At 43.9% G+C, this 24,177-nt stretch overlaps 1 protein-coding gene across 1 annotated transcript in view; it reads left to right on the top strand.

Annotated features, from left to right (window-relative positions):
* Positions 1-24,177, top strand: part of LOC147125321 (uncharacterized) — a 91,895-nt gene that overhangs the window by 50,709 nt on the left and 17,009 nt on the right. Inside the window, exons 10-14 of the mRNA XM_086001223.1 lie at positions 532-645; positions 2,926-3,045; positions 8,391-8,724; positions 12,677-12,740; positions 19,344-19,522. Coding sequence (XP_085857349.1) covers positions 532-645; positions 2,926-3,045; positions 8,391-8,724; positions 12,677-12,740; positions 19,344-19,522 — 811 coding nt within the window. The remainder of the gene's footprint in view (positions 1-531; positions 646-2,925; positions 3,046-8,390; positions 8,725-12,676; positions 12,741-19,343; positions 19,523-24,177) is intronic.

Here is a 24,177-nt window from a genome sequence, read left to right as displayed (position 1 = left end):
AGGTTACAGAGATAGGGAGGGGTGAGGCCATGGAGGGATTTGAAAACAAGGACGAGAATTTTGAAATCGAGGTGTTGCTTAACCGGGAGCCAATGTAGGTTAGCTCGCACAGGGGTGATGGGTGAATGGGGGACTTGGTGCGAGTTAGGACACGGGCAGCCGAGCTTTGGATGACCTCAAGTCTACATAGGGTAGAACATAGGAGGCCAGCCAGGCGTGCATTGGAATAGTCTAGTCTAGAGGTTACAGAGGCAGGGATGAGGGTTTCAGCAGCGGATGAGCTGAGGCAGGGGCGGAGACAGGCGATGTCACGGAAGTGGAAGTAGGCGGTCTTTGTTATGGGCCCACGGGCCTTTGTGTTGTGGACCAATTGCTCACTAGGAATTCTTAAATTGAATCCATACAGCATTCTTGCAGCTGCCGAAGACGTTCATTTCATCTGTTGGGGCTGCGATTGAACCCAGGGTGCAGAACTGAAAGGGTGATGTTCTGATCCATTGTCCCATTAATTCCGTTGTTCCTCTTTTTCAGACAATCAGCTCCTTTGTTGAAACAAAGCTCCCATCAGTCAAATTGATGTCATGTGACAAGATCAACGGTGAATTCAAGGAAGACGTTAAACGTCAACTGAGTGGCTTTTTAGAGGTTGGAGAACCAAATATGATCAGTGATTCTTTAATTCTGTATGACGCAGATCGTTTAAATGAATATCTGATATGAACATTCTACTTATAAGAATAATCTTGCTGCACAAATCCTTTTTTTTATGACTCTCTATTTTCCAGATTGTATTAAATGAATCATAACATTACTATCTGAAGCTGAGCTCAGTCATGAACAGCTTATTTGAAGTGGCAGAGATGTATTGAAGTAACTGCATGATTAATATTAATTAAGTGAAGTACAACAGAGTCAAATGTCGTGAGATACTTTCACATCTTAAAACTCTAGCTGATGCCATTCGCCGTCTTTTGCTGCTGGACGCTGTAAGCAGTGTAAAGCTGCTTTTATATTGCCGCCATTTTGATTGGGATTCCGGGAGACTGGTGTCTTTAAGTCGGCTCCCTTATCCTGGTGGTGTACCTGTAGACCCACAACAAACTGGGATAGTGGAACCAGATTCAGCAGCGTGAATGCTGGGCATCTACTAATGGTTGCCGGTCTCCCGGAATCTGAATTAAAACGGTGGCAATGTTAAAAACAGCTTACATTGCTTTTACATTGATCACTTCTGTAGTTCTGATCAAGGGAAGTGGCATCTATGTGCCCCCTTCCAAGGCTTGCATTGCTAAATCCAGCTCCCTTATCCCAAAGGCAGGATCATAGATCTATGAAAAGGTTGATCCCTTCTCTTCCTGCTTGCTTCTCTTTGTTGGTCCAAGCTTCTACCTGAAGGTGCTGCTTTAAGACGCTCCTTAAAACCTACCTCTTCTGTCCAGCTTTTGGCCACCTGTCCCAACATCCCCTTATGTGGCTCGGTGTCAAAGTTTGTCTGATAACGCTCCTGTGAAGCACCTTGGCACGCTTTACTACATTAACGGCACTATATAAATCCAAGTCGTCATTGTTCCAGGAGCGGATACTCTGTCTGGTGCTGGGTGCAGTCATTCCTGATCTGGTAATAACTGGGGGGAAAAAACGATCTCGAGTCTGGAATTCATACCCATAGTCCAAGAGTTCACTCCTCTTTAAATGAAGTAGGAGCCGGGGATCCCGATGACAGGTTTTCGGGGAGTTAGGAACGGCATCTCGGGGGAGCAGAGCAGCAATGACCCCACAGAGGGGTTTGAAGCCACAGACTCAGAACCACTCACTTAGAAACATAGAAGATAGGAGCAGGAGTAGGCCATTTGGCCTCTCGAGCCTGCTCCGCCATTCAATGCGATCATGGTTGATCATCCAAATTCAGTACCTGGTCCCTGCTTTCTCCCCATATCCCTTGATCCCTTTAGCCTTAAGAAATATATCTAACTCCTTCTTGAATATATTTAATGAATTGGCCTCCGCTGCCTTCTGCGGTAGAGAATTCCACTCTCTGGGTGAAGAAATTCCTCCTCATCTCTGTCCTAAATGGCTTACCCCTTATCCATAGACTGTGACCCCTGGTTCTGGACTCCCCGGCCATCGGGAACATCCTTCCTGCATCTAGTCTGTCTAGTCCTGTTAGAATTTTATAAGTTTCAATGAGATCCCCTCTCATTCTTCTAAACTCTAGCGAGTACAAGCCACTTAGACTGTCCCGCCCTCTGGGCTGGAACCGGAGTGTGTGGTGCAAGTGGCTTATGGCCGACAGGTAACAGAATATCTCTTGCCTTTTCCTCTTCCCTTCGCATCTTCTGAAAGAAACAATCCATTGGTGACTGAAGCGCATCATTTCCATACGAATGTTTCATGTGTTCCCCGTAGGAACTAGTCAGTTACAGTGTTGTGACCTGCTTCTGCAGTTCCACTTAGGTTCTACAGTATGGAAGGCAATCTGCCTTAGTGGGAAGCCCTTCTATAGTTTAAAAAAAAAGTAATTAAAAAAAAAAAATTATTCATTCATGGGATGTGGGCGTCGCTGGCAAGCCCTTGGGAAAGTGGTGGTGAGCCACCTTATACAACTGAGTGCTTTTGCTAGGCCATTTCAGAGGCAGAGCACACATTGCTGTGGGTCTGGAGTCACATACAGGCCAGACCGGGTAAGGACGGCAGATTTCCTTCCCTGAAGGACATTAGTGAACCAGCTGGGTTTTTACGACAATCCGGTAGTTTCATGGTCACCATTACTGACACTAACTTTTAATTTTATTCCAGATTTATTTAATTGAATTTAAATTCCCCAGCTGCCGTGGTGGGATCGTGTCTCCAGCTCATTAGTCCAGTAACATAGCCAATCTGCCACTGTACCTCTTGAATTAAAACCTGGTGCTATTTCTCTTACAGAAGCTGGTGTCTGAAGAGTCCATTTTGTGTAATGAAAATATACTTAACTTCTTCTCGGCCAATGATCAGATTCGAGACTACTGGGGGCTGTTAACATCTCTCTTCACCGAGGAGGATGAGGTACAAGCACATGATGTTGCTAGTTGTTTCTCTTTATGTTCTGAACCAAGTTTACTGTATGAACAAGTTTTAAAAACAAAAACTTTTTTTAAAGACTTAACCTGCAGCTACAGTCTTTATTTGTGTGAAAATCAATAGTTCTGACGTTACGTTTATCATTATCACTTACTATCGATACCTTTTCTCATGCCGAGTGCAATGGACCCCTTCCACAGACAAGCCCACACTTCCTATGACATTCTTATTGGGGAGGTCGTGTCTCTGGGGTGGACAATTAAAACAGTTATCCTACTGATTTACCTCATTGAATCTAAAATGAGGAGCCTTGTACGCTCAGATTCTCTTTGACAGATGGACAACTAGTACTCTGACAGGCCATAAATCTGAGGCTGCAAACTATGAATCAGGTTTGTAAAGAATTAGCATTCGACATAACTCCCCTGCTCCTCTTCGAAATAGTGCCGTGGGATCTTTTACGTCCACCTGAGACAGCAGACGGGGCCTCGGTTTAACGTCTCATCGGAAAGACGGCACCTCCGACAGTGCAGCACTCCCTCAGCACTGCACTGGAGTGTCGGCCTAGATTTTGATTCCCCCATTGTGATTATGGCCAGTGTTTTACCTCTTGTACTCCTCGACCTTTCCCGCACTGTTTGACATGGCCGCCCACCCCCATGAGCCTAGTCAAGGGGCAATAGTTGTATCCACTTTGCTTTGAAACCCAAATGAAGATAAAGGAATATCAAAATGTATCCTTTACAATGAATCAAAACATGTGATGATGTACAGACTACCGTGCGTAAATCAGCAAGTACCACAAAACCAAGCAATCAAATCTGCAAATAATTTTTGCACGCTCTTTGTGACTGCAATTTTTCTACACAAAAGATAAGTATATACAAGAGGCCATTTGGTCCATCTCGCTCCACATTCATAGAAAGTTACAATCCCCATCTGCCCCTTGAATGATTTCAGAGCTTTTGCCTCTACGAGCGTCCCTGGAAGACCATTCGAGATACTGATCACTATTTGCAGAAGGAAGTTCTTCTTAACATCAATCCTGAACTTGCTTTTGGTCAATATGTACTTGTGTCCTGCAGCTATGATTTAACTTGTGTGCTCAGGAGTCACCTTTTCTATTCCACTTTAACATCCCTGGTATCTCTTTGCCCATCCTCAGCGAGGCTCCAGCCAGTTTCCGGCGGGAACACTGACGGGCCTCGGGTGGGAAGTCGACAGTAAGTTTCATTTGGTCACTTTGGTCTCGCTACAATCACGTTCCTGCTTTAAAAAAAAAAAGGGGGCAGTAAAGATACCAAGATACCTTGGGATAGCTTCTATCCCACTTACAAACATTGATAACAGCCCTGGCCAAAATTTCAAATAATATTCTTTGTGATTATGGCCAGTGTGTTATCCCTTCTTGTACTCCTCGACCTTTCCCACACTGTTTGACACAGCCGCCCACCCCCATCATCTCCTCATTATTTCCCAACTCTCTGCGAATTCCCTTGTGTTGTGCTATCAATAAATAGTACTTTATTTTTTTAATTAACTTCAATATAATACCAGCAAATCACTGAACTCTCATGGACTCACAAGATAATTACAAGTGAGGAAGGTCATTAGATCCATCTTCATTCATCCATCAAGAAGGACCCTCAAGTCCCCTCATTGTAGCAGTTAGGTGTATCTCTAATTATTCTAGAGTTTTTGCCTCTACCACTCGATCCAGAGATCCATTCCATCTATTGATCACTCGATATTAAAATTCTCATCCTTGTTTTCAAATCCCCCCCATGGCCTCGCCCCTCCCTATCTCTGTAACCTCCTCCAGCCCTACAACCAATGTTCCCCGTCATTTTTTGGGGGGCCGTGCGGCCCATTCAAAAGTCTGTGCTTGCGCGTTTTTTTAAAAATTTAGAAGTCAGCTCATCAGCTGTGCAGGACCCCTGGAGTGTCGCGCAGCCTTGCAGCTTAAAGGGATCGTTGCCTACAAATCCCCCCCCCACCCAAGATCTCTGCGCTCCTCCAATTCTGGCCTCCTGCACCGCCCCGATTTTTAATCGCTCCTCCATTGATGGCCATGCCTTCAGCTGCCGAGGCCCTAAGCGCTGGAATTCCCTCCCTCTAAACCTCTCCACCTCTGCACCTTTCCTCCTTTAAGATGCTCCTTAAAACTTACCTCTTTGACCAAGCTTTTGGCCATCTGCCCTAATAGCTCCTTATGTGGCTCGGTGTCAAATTTTAATTGATAATCACTTGGGATGGTTCACTACGTTAAAGGTGCTATATAAATGCAAGTTGTTGTTATGTGAAGAAAAACTTCCTGATATTAATTCTAAATTTGCCTTTTGCTTGTTTGAACTATCCTACTCTCACAATTATATTTAAAGTAAGTTTCTGGATTTACCTCTTTCCATACCATTCACTCTCACTCTCTTATGTACCTCCGTTTGATCATCTCTCGGATGCCTCCTTGCAAGGGTAAAACGTTGTTTCTCCCGTCTTTCTTCATAACTAAGACCTTTGACACTGGGGTTCAACCTCGTTGCTCTTCTCTGCACTGCCTCCAGCGCTAGAATGCTTTCTATGTGTCTCGGTGACCAGAACTGACTCCATTCAGCTCAGTCATTTACCCTAATGCAAAGCAACAGTAACAACTTGCATGCGTATGGCGCCTTCAACACAAAAATGTCCCAAATCAGACAAAAATGGACTCCAAGCCAAAAAAGAGATATTAGGAAGGGTGACCAAAAGCTTTGTCAAAGAGGTGGGTTATAGGAAAGATCGTAAAGGGGCGGAGTTATTTAGGTAGGGAATTCTAGAACATGGGGGCCTAGATGGTTGAAGGCACAGTTGCCAAAGGTGGGGGGGTTGCATAAGTGGTCAGGATTGGTGTGTTTTCGGGGTGCGGGTTGAAGGGCTGAATAAGGTCACAGAGATAGGGAGAGCAAGGCCATGAAAGAATGAGGATGAGAATTTTAAATTGGATGTGTTTGGTGACCAGGAGCCACTGTAGGTCAGTCAGCAAGGATGGGAGTGATGGGTGAGCGGGACTCTGTGGGATCAGATATGGGCAGCAGAGTTTCGGATGAGCTGAGGTTTACTTAGAGTGGAGGATGGAAGGCTGGCCTGGACAGCATTGGAATAGTCAAGACTAATGGTGAAAAAGACATAGATGAGGGTTTTTAGCAGCAGGTGGGCTGTGGCAGGGATGGAGGCAGGAGATGTTACCGAGATGGAAGTCAGCGGTCTTTGTGATGAAGAGGATATGAGGTCGGAAGCTCCGCACAGGGTTGAAAAGGATGCTGAGATTGCGAATGGCCTGGTTCAGCCCGAGCCAGTCACCCAGGAGGGGGATAGAATCGGGGGGGATGGGAGGTGCGTGAAGATGATTTTGAGTCGTCTTAATGTTTAACTGGAAGAAAATGCAGTTCATCCAAAACTAGATGTCAGACGAGCAGTTTGACAGCACCGAGGCAGTGGAGGGTGGTGGCGAGCCAGAGCTGGGTGTTGTCGGCGTACATGTGCGACCCCATGTCTTCGGATGATGCTGCCAAGGGGCAGCCTGGAGATGAGGACCAGATTGGGGCTGAGGATAGATCCTTGGGGAACTATGTTGCAGGGCAGGAAGAGAAGCCATTAAGAAGATGCTCTGGCTATGATTGGATTGGTAAGAGTCGAACTAAACAGAGGGCAGAGAGAAGATGATGTGAGGAAGCCCAAAGGTAAACAACAACTACTTGCATTTATATAGCGCCTTTAGCATAGTAAAACATCCCAAGGTGCTTCACTCAACATTATCCAACAAATTTTAGGCAGATATTAAGGCAGGTGACAAAGCTTGGTCAAAGGAGTAGAGCGTTAGAGAGGCAGAGAAGTTTACACAGGGAATTCCAGAGCTTGGGGCCTAGGCAACAAAAGGCACAGCTGCCAATGGTGGAGCAATGAATATTGGAGATGCGCAAGAGGCCAGAATTGGAGGAGCACAGAGATCGGCAGGGGGGCAGGGTGGGGGGGTTTGTAGTGAAGGGATATTTACTAGTCCTAGCCCCTTTAGGGCTACCCCGGATCAGGCGTATTTCTCAGACATTCACTTTCAACTAAAGTTTGAGGTAGCCGAATCCTAAAGACGCTTAATTGGGACTAAAGATCCGGGCTATCTCTCCATAAAGGAAAGGAACAACCTGAGAATGTTACCGTCCTCCAGATCACGCTTTTAATAAGTTTAGCTAGACTGTAATGTCCCGGATATTATGAGGGTGTGGAAAACTTCCTTAGAATTCTGCAACTCTTCACCAAAGAGTGTACAGAGATTGGGTTCGCGAGTTTTTGATACGGAAGACTTATGAGACAATTCTAAAAATATATAGAAATTTATTAAAGAACCAACATGCAATTTACAGTTGGTGAATCAGTCAATCGCAACATTAACAGTCTAAAAAGAGAAAAAATACTGTCTGTTTAACAGAGAAACTTACTTTTAAATCTTAACTTCGCTACAGTATTACAGTGCTTAAAGGTTTCTTATACAGGATATCCATCAATATCAAATACCTTTGATCCCCGAGGTACAAAGAGTTGGAGACTACAAAGCCGCCTCTGAAGCCGAGAATCGCTTTGCCCGATTAAAGCGAGTCTGATATCCCATTTGAGAGTTCAATATTTATACCCTTTCCCAGTGGTATTTCCTTTAAGGTTTTCTGCTGATGCAAGTAAATTATCCCTGTTCATCTTTCTGCCGACCTCTGCAACTCTTACTGCCACATCAGCCAGAATCTTGTCTCATCTCCAGGTGTTCTGGGTTGACCATATAAAAATGGTGTGAATGGCAGGTGTTCCTTATTTTGTCATCTTTACGAGGGCAGATGTTCCTTATCTTATGTGCCATCTTTACGAAGTTTAAATTAAAACACCTTATCCAGGGTGAACCATTGTTTTGTTCCCAAAAGATCAGCTTGTCGGAGCCATGCACCTTCTGTTTCAATAAGGTTATTTATTCAGGGTCAACAACTGTCTTATCTCAATAGCCAGAATTCTTTCATAGCTATTTCATAGTTAGGTTTCCAAATTTCCAAACCCAGTTTGTCATGTTTTAATAAGCCCAGAATACTTTCATAAGATAGTTTATTTTTCTAAATAGGATATATGGCTTATTCCTTCACAGTAGGGCTGGAGGAGGTTAGATAGATAGGGAGGGAAAGTCTTCGATACTGCTGAGCTAGAGATATCTGCTTAATTTACTATTCAAGGTTTCTGTAAAGGAAGTGTAAAACCTTCATTAGACTCTGCATATGATAATTTCAGTGTTCTGATGTTTCACATATCTGTATACATCATAGGAAACTGATGCAGACAGTGATACGTCAGAGGGCCCATGTGGCATGGATGTGGAAGGAGATTTTGAGCCTCTAGAAAAAACCCTAGAAAACAGGGAGACCCTAGGGAGCTGGGACTTTGCCGAGCCTCGACCTTCTGAAATAGATCATAAAAACTCGGCGTGCAATTTCGGCTTCAGAGCTATGCAACCCACTTCTGGAACTAAAGATGCAGTCGGCGTTGACCACAGAAAGAGAAGAAAGCGGGCTTCTCAGAAAAAGGTTGAAAGAACAACAGAACAGCCAGAATGCATCACAAGCCAACTTCACAAACTCTTGGGAGAATTAATTTGTACAGGTGAACTCTTTCCCTTTTGCAGCAGAATTGCATTAATTTTCTAAATAAGACGATGGGTGTTACAATTCAGGGCACTCCCCACAACACTATTTGTTCATGTTCACTGCAGGCCTTGTTCGGACTTCTTTAAGCAGATTCTTTTTTGATGAGCTTCTTAAATAAGCATGTGTCACATTATATGCCTCTCCACAGTTGCCCCAAAATACGGTAGTGTAGGAATTGCCAAATTCCTATCTAAGAACTGAGGTCGACTCAACAAACAAGTTTTAATGCAGAACTAACGAGTTTAAACAGTTTGTCGAGATCGATACTGAAGAACCATGAAAACAGGTCTGCTGGTCAGAGGCTCCACGAGGACTGCCAGGGCGGTCCCGTGGATGGCGTCATGACGTTTCTCCCGCGCTTGGGTGGTCACGTGATTAGCGGCATGACGTCATCGCGTTTACCCGCGCTTTGCCGCAGTCTTAAAGGGACCGCGCCCCGTGCATGCAAACAGTATGTACAAACACAGAAATCACTAACAGACTGGTACAGGCTTAGGTTGGAGTCAAACCTGGTTAAAGGGAATTATGTACAGTTGCTCAAAGTCCCTCAGTGGCTCTGCCACAGTAGAACTGAATTAACTGAAGACACTATGGTAATTATACCTGTTCCAGGGAATTTCTTGCACTTAAGATCAATACACTCTTTTACACAGTAAGCAAGTTTCTTTTGAAGAAGCCCAGATATTTTTTTCTTGATCAATATTATCACTCCAGGTGGTTGGGAGGTGGAAGGCAATTCCTCTGGCTTTCTGAAGCCACGTGTCAGCCGTGGCTCAGTGGATAGCACCCTCGCCTCTGAGTCAGAAGGTTGTGGGTTTAAGTCCCACTCCAGAGACTTGAGCACAAAATCTAGGCTGACACTTCAGTGCAGTGCTGAAGGAGAGCTGCACTGTCGGAGGTGTCGTCTTTCGGTTGAGGCGTTAAAACAAAGCCCTCTCGGGTGGCCGTAAAAGATCCCACTGCACTATTTCAAAGAAGAGCAGGGGAGTCCTTGCCAATATTTATCCCTCAACCAGCATCACTAAAAATGGATTCTGTGGTCATTATCACATTGCTGTTTATGGGACCTTGCTGTGCGCAAATTGGTTGCCACATTTCCCTACATTACGCCAGGGTCTACACTTTAAAAGATCAAATTGGCTGTAAAGTGTTTTGGGATGTTCTGAGGTCACGAGAGGTGCTATATAAATTCTTTCTTTATTTTATTACATCAGGCTATTTTATTACATGTCCCATTAGAAATTTATGTTGGTCTCGCACCTTTTAGGGCTGTAGCAGTTGCAGACAATTAGCTTATTTCTACCCCACCCCGATTTTTTGATATTTGCTCTACCCACAAGTGCTTAATGAACGAACAAAGGAAATCCTATGGTAAACATCAGACAAGGGCAGCAATTTTAAAAGGTCTAGTGCTAAAATTCATATGGAAAAGATATAACACACATTTTATAACAAGGTGCAAGATGAGCCCGTATCTGTCACAATGGACCTTACTGTTACATATTTAAGTTTCTGTGTAGGAGGGCTGACCGTTGTGTATTTCAGAAGAGGCTGTTCTCTGCACAGATAGGCTGAAACTACGGTATTGTTACAGAAAGAATACGGTACCTTTTTACTGCCTGGTATTTGGCAATAAATGGGTAATACAAAGCTTGCTCATGTAGTTTGTATAGTGAGTTAAAAGGAAGCAACCATGTGCTTTCAGTATTAAGTCTATAATCTGTTGGATGATTGGTAATATGAAGAGATGTAAACCCCTCGGGCCAGTTGGCAGTTTAACCGTTGGATTGAAGTTAAGTCCTCCTCTCTGGTGCTTGGGTCCCAACCCTTGGGGTGTGTCCTCAGCCAGTCACCTGCAGGCATTTCTTTCCACCTGATATATCAGCAGCTGCCGTCTTTCTGTAACATCCAGCCAACACCTTGCATCAACTTCTACTGCTCTACGATACCTAAACTGATTTAGAATATACGTTAACTTGGATTCCCCTGACTATAGAAATGCAAGTATTTTAAATTATTGTATAATTATTATGTTGCAAATACAATGCACTGTTTAAACAAGCACTGGACTACTACAGTACCTTAACCACATACTTTCACAATTCACCTAATACATTTGAAAATACTCAAAGCAATCTTCACATGTCTAAAACACACCCCAATCATTCTAAATTGGAACGGAACAATCTCCCATTTAAATCCCTTAGTTGATGAGGATTAAATGCTTACCTTAGGGAGCCTAACCAATGAATTACATTCATTAAGGCTAGAGTTTCATTTAAAACTGTGTAAAATTGACAGATGTTCACACAGTCTTCATATTACCATCAGGCAACTCGACAATTGGCTTTCTTTTCTCTCCAAGAGGCAGTGACTTGAGCTGGAGTGGTATTCGGGCAGCAGTAGCCCTCCCGTACCTCACCCAAGAGGCTGTTCTGCACTTGAGCATAGATAGTGCATGTCAAAAGTCTTCAAAACTATTAGGGGCATCACAGCCTTGCCTGATGCCCACACATACATTTTCCAGCAGGGATCAATAGTAATCCAGAATTCTGATTTGATCATTACCAGGGTTTCCTTTCTTAAAGAACCATTCCAGGATAAGACCCTGCCTTGGAATATCCCAGAGTTACCGCGTTTAGTTGCCTGCTGTTTTAAGCAGCTATTCTCAACATGTAAATTGCATGTTTCTCGCATATTAATGTTAAAGCAATTGTATCTGTGGAGGGAGAATGTGGCAAGATGTGTGTGGAAAGAAACCTCCACAGGTTTGTCAAATTGCTGTCGTTGGTTTTATTATAGTTAAAGGTATGCAGTCACTCTTTCTTTCCCCTCTGTAGTGGTCTCACTAGGCCCCCTGTAGCTTGGAGAGTGGGTCGGTGTCCTCTAAGCTCCTTTCAGTGCCATTGTTCAGGTGGACAATGTCGGCCACTGATGATGGCTACTCTCTTTCTCCCTGCCCATCCCCATCAACAGCATCTTTCAGATGAAGTTGGGAACTTGGTCGTGCAGGTGAACTGAACCTGTCCCCTACTCTTCTGTCACGTTGACGCTCTGCTGTGACTTGTTTCACGTTACATATTACAGCTCCACGGTGAGCCTTCACCCACCCTACTTCATCTAATCCTATCAACATATTCTTGTATTCCTTTCTCCCTCATGTAGCTTCTCCTTAAAGGCATCTATGCTATTCACCTCAACTACTCCCTGTGATAGCGAGTTCCACATTCTAACCACTCTTTGGGTAAAGAAGTTTCTCCTAAATTCCCTATTTGATTTCTTGGTGACTATCTTATATTGATGGCCTCTAGTTTTGGACTCCTTCACAAGTGGAAACATCTTCTCTACGTCTACCCCACCAAACCCTTTCATAATTTTAAAGACCTCTATCAGGTCATCCCTCAGTCTTCTCTTCTCTGGAGAAAAGAGCCCCAGCCTGTTCAGTCTTTCCTGATAGTTATAACATCTCTGTTTTGGTATCATCCTTTGTAAATCTTTATTGCACCTTCTCCAGTGCCTCTATATCCTTTTTATAATATGAAGACATGTTACAATTAACATTGTTACGTTTCTTATGATAGAAGAGTAAAGTTTCAGCAATGTCTGATCTAGAGCGCACTGCCTGGCAAGGTGGCGGAGCAGATTCAGTAGTAACTTTCAGAAGGGAATTGGATAAATACTTGAAAAGGGGGAAATTGCAGGGCTGTGGGGAAAGAGCGGGGTGGGGGTGGGGGGGACTAATTGGAAAGCTCGACCAAGAGAGCCAGCACAGGCACAATGGGCCGAATGGCCTCCTTCTGTGTTGTACGATTCTATGCTTAACTACACTTAATATATCAGCCTATTTGTGACATTGAATGAATGTAATCACCAGTCATTTTAGTGATAAATATATCTTTCTGTTGCAGAGCATTCCTATTGGCACAAACGTTTTCTTCAAATACTGAAATATTTCCTGCCATTCATGAGGAAGTAAGTGGCTTACAATTCCTGTATTTAAAGGTTTGCCAACAGTAGGTTCTGATTTAATACTGATGCAAACAAAATATCTCAAAATGCAGACTCTTGTAGTTCATTGAATTCAAGTCTTAACTTGGAAACAGCTCACATTTCTGGTATCATCCTTGTAAATCTTCTCGACACCCTCTCCAGTGCCTCTATATCCTTTTTGTAATATGGCAACCAGAACTGTACGCAGTACTCTTGTGTGGTCTAACCAAGGTTCGATACAAGTTTAGTATAACTTCTCTACTTGTCAATTCTATCCCTCTAGAAATAAACCCTAGTGCTTGGTTTGATTTTTTTTTATGGCCTTATTAACCTGCATCGCTACATTTAGTGATTTGTGTATTTGTACTCGGAGATCCCTTTGCTCTTCTATCCCACTTAGATTCTTATTTTCCAAGTACGGGAAACTTTGTGATATCCGGCACTGACGGGACCGGCGTGTTGCCGATCTATCAAAACTGCCGGACATACAAAGTTAATGTTGAAGCATGTTTTCATCTCCGTATTTGACAACAAACACTGTTGCTTAGCAACAGCTTCGAAAGAGTCTGCTGCAGCTGCAAGCGTCTCTAACTGAAGCTGTTGCTATAGCTACAGACCTTGCAGTGGCTGACTGGGGGAAAAAAAAAGAACGAGATCTAAAAAAACTTACAGAAAATGGCTCCTGATTTTTGCCATTAGATCGAGTATTCCGGACATACAACCTCCGGATAAACCAAAGTTTCCTGTAATATGTGGCCTCCTTATTTTTCTTACCAAAATGTAATACCTCACATTTATCTGTGTTGAAATTCATTTGACAATTATATGCCCATTCTGCAAGTTTATTAATGTCGGCTTGTAATTTGTTGCAGTGCTCCTCAGTATTGACTCTCTCTTCGCCTCCACCACCACCCCCCCCCCCCCACACATTTGGTGTCATCTGCAAATTTAGAAATTGTGTTTTTGATTCATGTGGGCATGACTGCACTCAAAAGCTCCACTCTGAGAGTACAGTCATTTCAACAATGTTACAATAAAATTCTTGATATTCCTTTGGTCTTCCCTCTTTGTTTTAGAAGTGCACATGTCCTTTTGCTATTTACGGTCATTCCGACTACTCCGCAACACTCTGTAGTTTTTCACCTATCACTGCCTCAGCCCTCCACAAAGTAATCTCCTCAATGAAACCCACCACCTGCTCTCTTAACCCTCCCCCACCCGCCCATAATCTGTTCACTGACTGTATAGCTCACCCCTCCTGGGCCCACGGCTCACTTACATCTCAACTGCTCACTTTCCTCAGGCACTTTTTTTTTCACTTCTCCTTCAAAATGACTGTCCTCACCCCCTCCTTTTTAAAAAGCCCGCCTTTGTCCTCTTCAACCATCACTCCATCTCAAATTCCAGAATGTCTCATTGTCACCTAACATGCACACCCACCAGTCCCTGGACAAAGCCACCAATGACTTTCTGTCCTCCTAGACATCCCTGCAGCATTTGACATGGTTGACCACACCAAAAAAACTCCAGATACTTTGGAACATTTAGTTGACAGCTATTTTAACCAACTTTTTTATACATGTAAATTGCATGTTTACGACAAAATAAAAGACTTGATATCAAAGGATGTATACCATTCCTTGTCTGTATCACTACTTTTGGTTCCCTTTTAACTGGCAAAAAACTAAGATTAATTAGGGCTAGACTTTCCACCTAGTGATTATGAATATGAATACATGGAAAATCTAGCCTCTGAGTGGTGTCTATGCTGTGTGACTCAGTGATTCACCATGTCTGAGCTCCAATGTGCTGTGCCAGATATACGGCCATAATTTGCTGTAGCAAATATCGTCTGCTGTTAGTTAAACTTGCCCTCGCCCGTTCAATTGCGATGATACTATCCACCGCAAGTTGCTGAAAGTGCGAGCCGATAATGTTGCAGCAAAGGAAACTGGGCATCTGGGACCTGAGTGAGCAGGATAAGCAACCATGGGGTAGACTGGAGCCGTCAGGCGGGATTTCAGGCGTGTGGGGGGAGGAAAATCCCGAATTCGGGGGTCCCGACACCATCCCGCCCAAAACCCGCCTCCACGTAAGTTTCAGGGGAGGTGTGTACCCGCCCCGCACTGGGACCCGCCGACCCGAGGCAGGAAGGGATTAGTGCCAATTAACTGCCTGTTAACAGGTAGTTAACAGGCAGTTTTTAGCCTAATCCCTATTTTGAGGGGTGTCGTGTGGGATTCCCGATGGCTCCAAACCACGCCAGGTTAGAGGAGTCAGGCCGTCGGGTTGAAGGACTTGGAGGGGTCGCGATGTCGGTGTTCAGGTGAGTGATGGGTGCATGAATGCAAAGGTAAGTGTGTTTGGTGTGTCTAAAGAAGTTTAAATTACCTGTACTTACCTTAACAGCCTTTCTTCCTGTAGGCGTCGGGAGTCCATCACTCAGCCGGCACAGAAAGCAAAATGGCTGCGAGCTGTCAAAAGTGACAGCCTTCAGCTTTCATTGCCGGTGACAGTTCTAACTGAGTCTGTGGAGAAGGACTCGGGTTAGAAGTCAGACCGTCAGTGTTTGACAGCTTCAAACAGCTGTGAAACACTGATATTTCATCTGCCAAGACCTCTTGACAGATGAAATTTCAGTCTGTGACGTCACCTGTTGCCGGGTGGCCCTTAATTGGCCTGCTGAGCCCGCTGGGTGGGCTCAACAAGGTCAATCAAGGGAAAATCGCGTGGATTGGCCGGACGTCGATGTAGGCGGGACTAAAACCTGAAAGTTGTAGTCCCACCTCCTTCCCGACAGCTTTAGGAAAATCGACCCCCATGTATCTCCTTAACCAATCAGATTGAAGGATTGTAAAATTAGCAGCGCAAGGACTGAGAAGAAAGTGTAAATTAGAGAGGGTGAATTCAATGTCTAATCAGGTACAGAGAGGGAAATAAAGAGGGGGAAATAGATTGGATTAAGAGACAGGGGAAAAACAGACAGAAAGGAAAAGTTAAAAAAAAGTTTAAATTTTTAATTTAACATTTTTAAAATCTCCGAAAACAATTAAAATCTGAAAGAATGAGACTCCACACTTTTTTAATAGTTGATTTTCAATGCCAGGGAGGTTCATTGACAGTAATTAACACTTAGCACATCATTTAAAAGAATCTCTGACAGCTAATACAGGCATAATATTAAATATACGTGCCCCGTAACTGGTTCCACGAAAGGCTCCTTGCGTCACTTCAGACCGGCTCCAACTTTCCGCAACGAGTTTAGTTTGTATCTTCCGCGCAAATACAGCAACTTCACGTCACTCAGTGCATTTCAATGGTGAGGCAGAAAGCGAGATGCCGTTTTCGCGAAGCTAACGGCGGAGCAGTGCATCTCGGACTGCAACTTTGGGTTTCCGCCTTTAACTGCGCATCTGCCCCTCGCCTGAAGTTGCTGTACCATTTGCGCATAAATAACAGCGAGCGCCATTAGCCTCACCATTATATTGGCAGCAAATTATGGCCCATATGATTTTGTGCTTGCAAATCCTTTAACGGTGTCCACTCTCAGTTACGGAAGGCCCCAAAGGAGGCTGGACACTTCCTAACAGAGGGAGATAGGAAAATCAAAGGGTTAGTCACGGAGTCATTCTCCATTTCACCTTGCAGGAAGATAAAATGAAAAGCGACCACGGAAAATGCAAAATGGTCTCTGACTTCAAAATACAATACAACTATTTAATTCTATTTTCAAATGCAGTTCCATGACAAAAGTAAATTGCGCCATTGAATTGAATTCAGTGTTTAAATAACTGGAATAGAGGTTGGAGCAGTGAAATTGAAGTTCTGCTGCAGTTTTGATGGTCTATATTTGATTAACTGTTGCATTTTAACAATAATATTAGTATTCATGTCAATTTCTTCAGAAAAAACATTTGAAATAAGGAAGCTTAATATGTTCACTTCATTCAAAAAAAAAAAAATGAAAACCGTGTTTTTCTGTTGTGTAGCTTTAAATATATGTCGGAAATTATTTTGGAGGGATTCTGGAATTAAACTAATATAACTCTAATTGTGGGTGGTACATTTTAAATGTAAATGCTAGGTTTGACGGTGAGATGTGTCTCCATGCATTAGTTATTACCACATTAACTATTCCCTAATTAGTGGAACCTAATGAACTAAAGCTTCTATAATAGAGCAGATGAAAACATGTGTATCCTAAATAAAGTTACATGTAGAGACAAAACCTGGCCAAATGTTCAAAGTAGGCAAACTCCTGTATGTGCTATACTTAGCAACATAATGGGCTGGACTTTACTTACCGAGACACGTTGGGGGCGGGACTGCTGCCTTCCGGGTTTTAGTCCCGCCCCTAGCGACGTCTGACGCACAGACGCTATTTTCCCCTGATTGGCCTTGTTAAGCCCGCCCTGCAGGCTTGTTGGCCAATTAAGGGAAAGCCGGTGTCATTATAAAAGATGTAATAGCAGAGCACTTGGAAAGCAGTGACTGGATTGGAGAAAGTCAACATGGATTTACAAAAGGTAAATCATGCTTGACTAATCTACTGGAATTTTTTGAGGATGTAACTGGTAGAATAGATAAGGGAGAACCAGTGGATGTGGTGTATTTGGACTTTCAGAAGGCTTTCGATAAGGTCCTGCATAAGAGATTAGCGTGCAAAATTAAGGCACATGGGATTGGGGGCAAGGTATTGACTTGGATAGAGAACTGGTTGGCGGACAGAAAGCAAAGAGTTGGAATAAATGGGTTGTTTTCCGAGTGGCAGGCAGTGACTAGTGGGGTACCGCAAGGATCGGTCCTAGGACCCCAGCTGTTCACAATATATATTAATGATCTGGACGAGGGAATTGGATGTAATATCTCCAAATTTGCAGACGACAAAGCTGGGTGGGAGGGTATGCTGTGAGGAGGATGTCGTGAAACTCCAGTACGATTTGGACAGGTTGGGTGATTGGGCAGAAACATGGCAAATGCACTATAATGTGGATAAATGTGAGGTTATCCACTTTGGTGGCAAAAACAGGAAGGCAGATTATTATCTGAATAGCAATAGATTGGGAGAAGGGGAAGTGCAAAGAGACCTGGGTGTTCTTGTGCACCAGTCGCTGAAGGTAAGCATGCAGGTGCAGCAGGCGGTTAAGAAGGCAAATGGTATGTTGGCCTTCGTAGCAAGAGGGTTCGAGTACAAGATCAAGGATGTCTTGCTGCAGTTGTACAGGGCCTTGGTGAGACCACACCTTGAGTATTGTGTGCAGTTTTGGTTGCCTTACCTGAGGAAGGACGTTCTTGCCATGGAAGGAGTGCAGCGAAGATTCACCAGGCTGATACCTGGGGTGGCAGGAATGACGTATGAGGAGAGATTGTGTCGATTGGGCTTATACTCACTGGAGTTTAGACGATTGAGAGGGGATCTCATCGAAACCTATAAAATTCTGTCAGGCCTGGACAGACTAGATGCAGGAAGGATGTTTCTGATGGCCGGGGGAGTCCAGAACCAGGGGTCATAGTCTAAGGATAAGAGGTAAGCCATTTAGGACTGAAATGAGGAGGAATTTCTTCACCCAGAGAGTGGTGAACCTGTGGAATTCTCTGCCACAGAGGACAGTGGAGGCCAGTTCATTAAGTATATTCAAGAAAGAGTTGGATATATTTCTTAAGGCTGAAGGGATCAAGGGATATGGGGAGAAGGCAGGGACAGGGTACTGAATTTGGATGATCAGCCATGATCTTATTGAATGGCGGAGCAGGCTCGAAGGGCCGAATGGCCTACTCCTGCTCCTATCTTCTATGTTTCTATGTCAGTTGATGATGCTTCATCTGCTGCTTTTCTTAAAAGGCACATAAACCATAAATTTTTGACAAGATGATTTGACCATGTTTGACAGCATTGAGGTGCTGTCAAACACTGTCGATCACTGTACACAGGTGAGCCCTTGCACCCAGGCTCTCCAGTCACTTTCTCCTTAGGATGAAACAGTTGGCAGATGCAGGTGTGGGTACAGAAGCGATCTGTCACTTCTCCTCTCAATGAGGTGAGGCCACACAAACACTTCAAAGCTTGTCACCTACAGAAAAATCTAAACACATTAAAAATGACTTTCCCAACATTTCCTTACCTCTGATACTCACCAGTGTCCTATTGCATCCTTCACACCACTTCTGCAGCTGTCATCTGTACACCAAAGTACAACAGACCCACAGCACGCCTCACTTACCCTGGCGGGGTTCCCCGACGTCGGGAAGCCCGCAGCAGAAGTCTAAAAATTGGAAAAAGCCTCTTAACTGCCTGTTAACTACCTGTTAACAGGCAGTTAAGTGGCTATAATCCTCTTCCCACCACTAGGAGTCTGGTCCCTGCGCAAATCGGGGACCTGACTCCCGGGAAGATTGGTTAGAAGCGGGTTCGGGACCTGCTCCCATTCTTTTTGACTTTCCCAGCAGTTCCACCTCCTCCGGGCTTGGAAAATCCAACCCAATGTGTCTACTCGTTTGTTGATTAAACTGTAGTTTAAACTTTTTTGCCCTGACTCTTTTTGGGTGAGTTACTTTTTGACACATTGAATTGTATTTCTTTTATAGATCTCTTCAGAAAAAGTTAGACCAGTGCTTCAGCAAAGAACAGATGCCTCTGTACGTTGACCATCTGAGGGAGACTTTGTGGCCTAATGGGAAACCTGCAGAGCCACCTCCAGAAAGGTCAAATGAAGAAAAAGCCTTTGCTAAAGAAAAAGCTGAAGAATTACTACACAATGCAACAGGTAAAATTCAGTGATCCAGAATTTTCATCTCCCCCGCCCCCTTTTTAAAAAAAATCCTCCCTATTCCACCTCTTTCTTGACCACGGGAGCAGGCCCCTGACTTTCTCAAACACGCCACCAATCTTGCTGTTGAATCAAATCAGAACATGGTGGGCCAGTAATTCCGGTCCCAACGCGTGAGTACGGACGGGGTACTCTCGCGTGGGCCCATTGGAAGTGCCGGATTTCGGCATGCACAGCGCATGCGCGGGAAACCGGCATTTCCTCCAAGGGGTTCAGAGGTCCAACGTCCTGCGCGCACGCGTTGAACTTCCTTCTTTTTGACAGGTTTGCCCGTGTGCAAGGGCCTCAACTTTTTACACATATAAAAAGGAGGCGTAAGGAGAGGATTCTTGAAGGTAAGTGGCCTATTATTTAAAATTATTACATTTTTTCCACAGCTTCATTGTTTTTAAGGACTTTACAATAAGGTAAGTTTATCTTTAGACCCGATTTCTTAAAAAATTATTTTTTTCAAAAATTTTATTAATTGTTTAAAATAGTTTGTTATTTGTAGTTTTTAATTGTTGGGATGTTTTTTTAAATTTTATTTAAAGTTAAACTAGTCTTTTGGGTGCCCGTACTTTTCATGAGTTTGACAGTCTTTACTATCAAACTCATGAATAAAGTTTCCCTTCCCCTGATTGGCTGCAGAGTGCTCACCTGATCCCAGCCGGCACATCGTACTAACTACGCCGCTGGATCAGGCAAGCACATCGCGCCGACATCTGAACCGGGCCAGTGACAGGAATTCCAAGCAGGCCCAGGTTTCAGATGTCGGCGCGCCGGGTGAGTGCACATCAGGGGCTTGCACGCGCGGCAAGCACCCGATCCTAATTTCTGGCCCGATGTCGTCTTGTTAATTACTCATGGTCAATGTGATCTCCTGATCCGAGGGGGTCGGAGAGTAATTTTCCCTTATTGGCCCTGGATTTTTCATTGTCTTTTTGCCTGTCCCAGGAGATGACATAGCCCCCCTGGGGGGTGGGGGTGTAGGAAGTGTCTAGTCATGATGCTGCAGCCATCACGAGTGTGGGCCAGCCTTCATGGACCAGCTGATCTTTTCCCGCCCATCATTTTCGTACGTTCGTATGATTGAATGCAAAAAAAAAAAAAAAACCCAGCTTTTCTTCGTATAAATATTTGTTACTTTATTTCTGAACAGTAGGAGCTGGATGAATTATTTAAACCATAGGCATTAAAGAGAGGTAATACTACCTCATTGGTCTTCGAGCCAGTAATTCCTGCCTGATGCACCAAGGACACTATCAGAATATGGGCCCGTTTCCCTTCTATCAAAAATCTCTATTTATACTGTGGGGCTGATTCAGAAGTGTTGGAAATTGAATTATTGCTGCAACTTTGCCAGTTTGCCTGGGACCTTTCAATGTTCAGGAAGAGGTTGATACAGCTGTTGCAAAATTGAATCACTGGCTTGTACGGACAGGCTGAGAGATCAAACCGGCCACAGTCAGACCCATAAATGAATGATACCCCAGTGCCAAGTGTTGTTAGTGACATCGGTAGTGGGGAAAATGCTAGAGTCCATTATAAAAGATGTAATAGCAGAGCACTTGGAAAACCGTGACAGGATCGGACAAAGTCAACATGGATTTACAAAAGGTAAATCGTGCTTGACTAATCTACTGGAATTTTTTGAGGATGTAACTGGTAGAATAGATATGGGAGAACCAATGGATGTGGTGTATTTGGACTTTCGATAAGGTCCTGCATAAGAGATTAGCGTGTAAAGTTAAAGCACATGAGATTGGGGGCAAGGTACTGACTTGGATAGAGAACTGGTTGGCAGACAGGAAGCAAAGAGTTGGAATAAACGGCTCTTTTTCAGAGTGGCAGGCAGTGACTAGTGGGGTACCGCAGGGATTGGTGCTAGGACCCCAGCTATTCACAATATATATTAATGATCTAGACGAGGGAACTAGATGTAATATCTCCAAGTTTGCAGACGACACAAAGCTGAGTGGGCATGTGTGCTGTGAGGAGGATGCCGAGAAACTCCAGTATGATTTGGACAGGTTGGGTGATTGGGCAGATGTATGGCAGATGCAGTATAATGTGGATGAATGTGAGGTTATCCACTTTGGCAAAAACCGGAAGGCAGATTATTATCTGAACGGCAATAGATTGGGAGAAGGGGAAGTACAACGAGACCTGGGTGTCCTTGTGCACCAGTCACTGAAGGTAAGCATGCAGGTGCAGCAGGCGGTTAAGAAGGCAAATGGTATGTTGGCCTTCGTAGCGAGAGGATTCGAGTACAGGAACAAGGATGTCTTGCTGCAGTTGTACAGGGCCTTGGTGAGACCACACCTTGAGTATTGTGTGCAGTTTTGGTTGCCTTATCTGAGGAAGGATGTTCTTGCCATGGAGGGAGTGCGGCGAAGATTCACCAGGCTGACAGGAATGACTTATGAAGAGAGATTGGGTCGATTGGGCTTATACTCGCTGGAGTTTAGAAGAATGAGAGGGGATTTCATTGAAACTTATAAAATTCTAACAGGACTAGACAGACTAGATGCAGGAAGGCTGTTCCCAATGGTGGGGGAGTCCAGAACCAGGGGTCACAGTCTAAAGATAAGGGGTAAGCCATTTAGGACTGAGATGAGGAGGAAATTCTTCACCCAGAGAGTGGTGAACCTGTGGAATTCTCTACCACAGAAGGCAGTTGAGGCCAATTCATTAAATATATTCAAGAAGGAGTTAGATATATTTCTTAAGGCTAAAGGGATCAAGGGATATGGGGAGAAAGCAGGGACCGGGTACTGAATTTGGATGATCAGCCATGATCGCATTGAATGGTGGAACAGGCTCGAGGGCCCGAATGGCCTACTCCTGCTCCTATCTTCTATGTTTCTATGTACTGATTATATTTGAAGCCACTAACAATTTCGATCAGAGGCATCAAGTAAAACTGAGATTCCAACAAAAACTTTGTTTTTATATAGCGCCTTTAACGTAGTAAAACGCCCCAAGGCGCTGCACAGGAGTATTTTAAGACACAAAATTGGACACCGATCACAGAGATATTAGGACAGATGAAAGAGAGAGGTTTTAAGGAGCGTCTTAAAGGAGGAAAGAGAGGTGGAGAGGTTTAGGCAGGGAATTCCAGAGCTGAGGGCCTAGGCAACAGAAAGCATGTACCAGGAAGAAGATGGGCATGTACACGACCAGAAAAGACCATTGCAGTCCATCTAATTGGTCTTACTGTCGAGGAAATATCATATCCCACGATACCTCTCTTACCCATCTATCAAACTTTCACCAGCTACTTAGACAGCTCTCTGATACACAGCCCTCACTGCCTCTCGTGACAGTCCATTCCATACATTCACCACCCTCTACAGGCAGTAGATAAATCTAAGCTCACTTTTCACTCTCTCTCATCTCAGTTTGAGGCTATCTATACCCGTCGGGTTGTGGCATCTGTAGCCATGTTAAACATTTTAGTGTTTATCTTGTCAATGACCCCATAAACATCTGATTCGGAGGCAAGAGTGCTACAATTGAACCAAGCTGACAATCGGTTTCTCCAAGTGTTCTTGGCATTGGAAGCAATCCTGTAGATTTAGTGAAGGTCTTCAAAATTCTAGCTGTCCAATATAACCCTAGTTGCTAAACTTAGAAAATATGTGTCTGTGCACGAGAATTTCCCTAATAATGTTCAGCCAAGCAATTGTGATTCCGAGCTTGTCATGAGTTCACACATAGATAACAGTCTCTGAATAATTGTCCTTCATTGATATCAATTATTTGTGATAAACAAAACCCATGAAAGATGTTTGGGTAAGCAAGAAGTTGCAGAATGTCATTTATGACTTCTGGCTGCTTTCTGTATACTTATTAACGGGCTTGAAGTTTGTTTAGTTACTGAAATTTCTGGCGTCGGGTTCACATTGGAAATTGTGATTTCAATTTTAGACAAAGGAATGCTTTAAAATTTGTGCAATTGAGCCAAGTAGAATTTCTAAATGGAATTGATTCGCGAATAATTCATATTCATCAATTGGACAGCTTCCAAGTACAATGTGGACAATGATTAGTTGCTTTTTTATGGGGTGAGAATTATGTAGCTTTATGTGTTCACAGTCCCACTCCAGGGACTTGAACACATAAAGCTAGGCTGACACTCCAGTGCAGTGCTGAGGGAGCGCTGCACTGTCGGGAGGTGCCGTCTTTCGGATGAGACGTTAAACCGAGGCCCTGTCTGCTCTCTCAGGTGGACGTAAAAGATCCCATGGCACTATATCGAAGAAAAGCAGGGGCGTTATCCCCGGTGTCCTGGCCAATATTTATCCCTTAATCAACATTAAAAAAAAAACAGATTATCTGGGTCATTATCACATTGCTGTGTGTGGGAGCTTGCTGTGTGCAAATTGGCTGCCTTGTTTCCTACATTACAACAGTGACTCCGCTTCAAAAATACTTCATTGGCTGTAAAGCGCTTTGAGACGTCCGGTGGTCCTGAAAGGCGCTATATAAATGCGAGTCTTTCTTATGCTAGTGCAGTCAGCTCCTGGTGTTTGAGTCAGTGGCAACTCTAAAGTAAATTTACCAGTTTCAGCCACCAGAGAAACCCATGTTTTATTTTACCGGATCTT

This window comes from Somniosus microcephalus, chromosome 1 (genome assembly GCF_052327205.1).
Source record: "Somniosus microcephalus isolate GS21.2 chromosome 1, FLI_Smic_1.0, whole genome shotgun sequence".
In the NCBI taxonomy this organism is placed as follows: domain Eukaryota; kingdom Metazoa; phylum Chordata; class Chondrichthyes; order Squaliformes; family Somniosidae; genus Somniosus; species Somniosus microcephalus.
Note: the sequence above shows the minus strand (reverse complement) of the source record. Positions and strands in the feature narration are given on the sequence as shown.